Genomic DNA, 3520 nt, shown 5'->3' with positions numbered 1-3520 from the left:
TACAGTGAGGAGTTCGCCCTCCTCCATTCAGATTCTAGACTTCTTCAAGAGTAATATTTCTAAAATGAACATGCACTTGTTCCAATCGTCGGCTAATATCTTTATTTTCATTGATTCCTTATATCCTCTAGGAAAAAAGTCCAAGTTTTTATGCTCAGCATATGTAATTCCTCATGATCTGGTGCCTTGTTTACTTTTCCAGCTGCAACCCCAGCCATATACACTTTTTTTACCCCATTCATTCATTTATTCAACAGACATTTCAAGAATACCTACTCTTTACCAAGTATGGGGCGTTAGTTCCCCCAAATTTCTGGGTTGTGTTATTCAACCCCTCTGGGCAATCTCTGGGGAAGCCTGCAGAGTAGCACTTAATCTGAGTCCAGACATTGGGAGAGCTACCAGAACCACACTGAGTCCCCCTCTGGGAGCATGAAGTTGGAGGTAGTTGTGCGACCAGATAAGGCAAAGTCAGGAGCCGCCAGGACTCGTGTTGAGTAAGCAGCCATGGCGTGGGGGCAGGTGGATCTGAGTAAGTCCAAGGAGGTGCATAAACTAGGTCTACTCCAGGTGTTCCCAATAAATGTTTGTTCATTCAGGGAGGCCTAGTCAAAGGCTGTTCTGGGGAAAGCTTGTGATATAAGGGGAACATCTTCAGCTACAAGCAGTTGTGAGGTTTTTTGCACACATTCAGATATCTATAAAACAATAAAAATTGCATTTTTTTAAGTTCTTTTTTTTTATTGTTTTATTGCTTAAAGTATTACAAAGGGTATTACATATGTGTCCTTTCCCCCCCTCCCCCCCCCGCCCTTGACAGTCCCCTAGCCTCCCCCATCCCCCAGTGTCTTATGTCCATTGGTTATGCTTATTTGCATGCATACAAGTCCTTCAGTTGATCAAAAATTGCATTTTGTTATGTATTTATTAAAGACAATCACTTACTGCCCAACTGGTGTGGCTCAGTGGTTGAGCGTTAACCCGGAGATCATAGTTTGATTCCCAATCAGAGCACATGCCCAGGTTGTGGGCTTGATCCCCAATAGGGGGCGTGCAGGAGCAGCTGATCAATGATTCTCTCTCATCATTGATGTTTCTATCTCTCCCTATGCCTTCCTCTCTCAAATCAATAAAAATATATTTTTTTAAAATAAAAAAGACAATCACTTATAGTTTGTAAAAAATACTGGCCTGATCTACACAAAAATTTCCTGATAATGGTAATTAAAAACTGCTACTCTTACCACCCTTGTTTCCACACCAATATTCATTCTAATCTTGAAGTGTAATACAACAAGACTGAAGACCAAACACTTTAGGTCCCGGTCAAGATAATAAAATACTCAAGTCTTTTGGGTCCTTGGATTGATCGACATGAATAAGGGAACCAATATTTTAAAATATATTTTAAAATTTATTTCGGAGAGGAAGGAAGAGGAAGAGAGGGATAGAAACATCAATGATGGGAGAGAGTCATTGATTGGTTGCTTTCTGCATGCCCCCCTTGGTGGATTGAACCTGCAACCCAGGCAGGTGCCCTGACCAGGAATCAAACCATGATCTCCTGGTTCATAGGTCGATGCTCAACCATTGAGCCACGCTGGCTAGTCAACAAAACCAATTTTTGATGTTGAGAAAGAATTGTGTCCATCTCCAATAATGAATTCAAGCTCCTGCCAGCCCACTCGGTTGCGGGAGGCCACAACATCATTCTCTTTGGTAATTTCACTGTCAGCAATTCTCTTCAGTTCCTCCCTCATACTTTATGTGCATAAGCCTCTTTTCTGATTGTGACACTTTTGTAATTGCTGTCATTGGCTTATCTCAATTTCCCATTGGGCTGAACTTACCCTTGTGACACACGCATATAATAATGCAGATAAAAGTTACTGTCCATTGCTCAAAAAAAGGCCACAGAGACGGAACTTTATAGCAAACCATGTAGTCAGTGTTATGAGGGCAATTCTCTTATAAGTTTTAAAAAAATTAGTAATTCCCTGATATCATCTAATCCTCAGTCCACGTTTAGTCTTTCCTGTATTTCAAGATATTTTTTTACAATTGGTTTGTTCAAATCAGGCTCCAAAGAAGGTCTTAATCTTACAAGTTATACCTTTAGGTAGAACATTAGACTCAGTAGATCAAGCATGTCAAACTTGTGGCCAAACTCGTTATTTAAACGCAGCGTGTACCATGAGTTTGCCATGCTTGCAGTAGATCACACCACAATTCTCAGTCAGGGTCTTGTTACCTGCTCTTTTTGTTATTATGTTTTCATCTATGTTGATAATTTTTAAGTGTGCTTTGTTTTATAGACCATTGTGATGAATGACTGTATTATCCGAGGGGATCTGGCAAATGTAAGAGTTGGACGTCATTGTGTTGTGAAAAGTCGGAGTGTCATAAGGCCACCGTTCAAGAAATTCAGCAAAGGGTATGTAACTTAATTATCTGGTTTCAGTCTTGGGCAAGCTGCTGCTAATTGTGGTGTTCTCCATGTGTTGATTGTGGTGCAAGGAATGGGTCTAGGCCAGGGGTGGGCAAACTTTTTGACTCGAGGGCCACAATGGGTTCTTAAACTGGACCGGAGGGCCGAAACAAAAGCATGGATGGAGTGTTTGTGTGAACTAATATAAATTCAAAGTAAACATCATTACATAAAAGGGTATGGTCTTTCTTTTTTTTAGTTTTATTCATTTCAAACGGGCCGGATCCAGCCCGCGGGCCATAGTTTGCCCACGGCTGGTCTATGCTGTTGTTGGAGATGCTGAGTAAGAATTCTGGTGGTGGTCGTCCTAGACTAGTTGATGGTTGGTTGGTTGGTTGTCAGAAACAGAATCCACTTAATCTGGCAAAAGCAAAGGGGGTTCTTATTAAACAGACACACGCATATTTGATGGAACCTAAGGGTAGAAAAAGGGGCCGAGCCTTAATGAGGAACTAGAACCCCAAAGTAGTCACCTTGCCAGAATCAAGACAATATTCTGTATATCTAGTATCTCTGTCTCCAAAATGATACTTTGTGTTGATGTGTCCTCTCTGCACTTCTGTTTCCCTCCCCTCTTTCTCGAATTGTCTTTCCCCTTTCCTCCTGAAGCTGACTTTGCTACTGCAGCCCCTCATTTATATCATTTCTCCATTTAGACTTCTAGCAGATACCAACGAGAGATCTTAGGTCTTATTTAAAATTCATGGGAGAGGGGATTAATTGGCTCAGTATGAGTTAACTGTTCACCCCTGGTCTAAGAGCTGTGACCTGAGGGCAGGTCAACTCAGGTCCACTGATCTCACAGTGGGAATAAGGAGTGTCCAAGAAGGACATGGAGAGGGCAGGAAAACTGGCCACTCTACCCACATGGTGGTATTCTCTTTGTTTCCCTTCTCCTTAGCTAATTTATTCTCCTGGTTCCTACATGTGACATCTAAATTTCATCCAGTAATTCAGCAAGCATTTATTGAATACTTTCTTTATGCCAGTCACTAAGTTCTAAGCAGGGCATATAAAGATGGATAAAATAGC

General features: G+C 41.4%; 1 protein-coding gene across 1 annotated transcript in view; it reads left to right on the top strand.

Annotated features, from left to right (window-relative positions):
• DCTN5 (dynactin subunit 5) overlaps positions 1 to 3520 on the top strand; it is a 26005-nt gene that overhangs the window by 9093 nt on the left and 13392 nt on the right. The window contains exon 3 of the mRNA XM_006753611.2: positions 2316 to 2434. Within this exon, the coding sequence (XP_006753674.1) occupies positions 2316 to 2434 (119 nt within the window). The remainder of the gene's footprint in view (positions 1 to 2315; positions 2435 to 3520) is intronic.

This window comes from Myotis davidii, unplaced genomic scaffold, assembly GCF_000327345.1.
Source record: "Myotis davidii unplaced genomic scaffold, ASM32734v1 scaffold150, whole genome shotgun sequence".
In the NCBI taxonomy this organism is placed as follows: domain Eukaryota; kingdom Metazoa; phylum Chordata; class Mammalia; order Chiroptera; family Vespertilionidae; genus Myotis; species Myotis davidii.
Note: the sequence above shows the minus strand (reverse complement) of the source record. Positions and strands in the feature narration are given on the sequence as shown.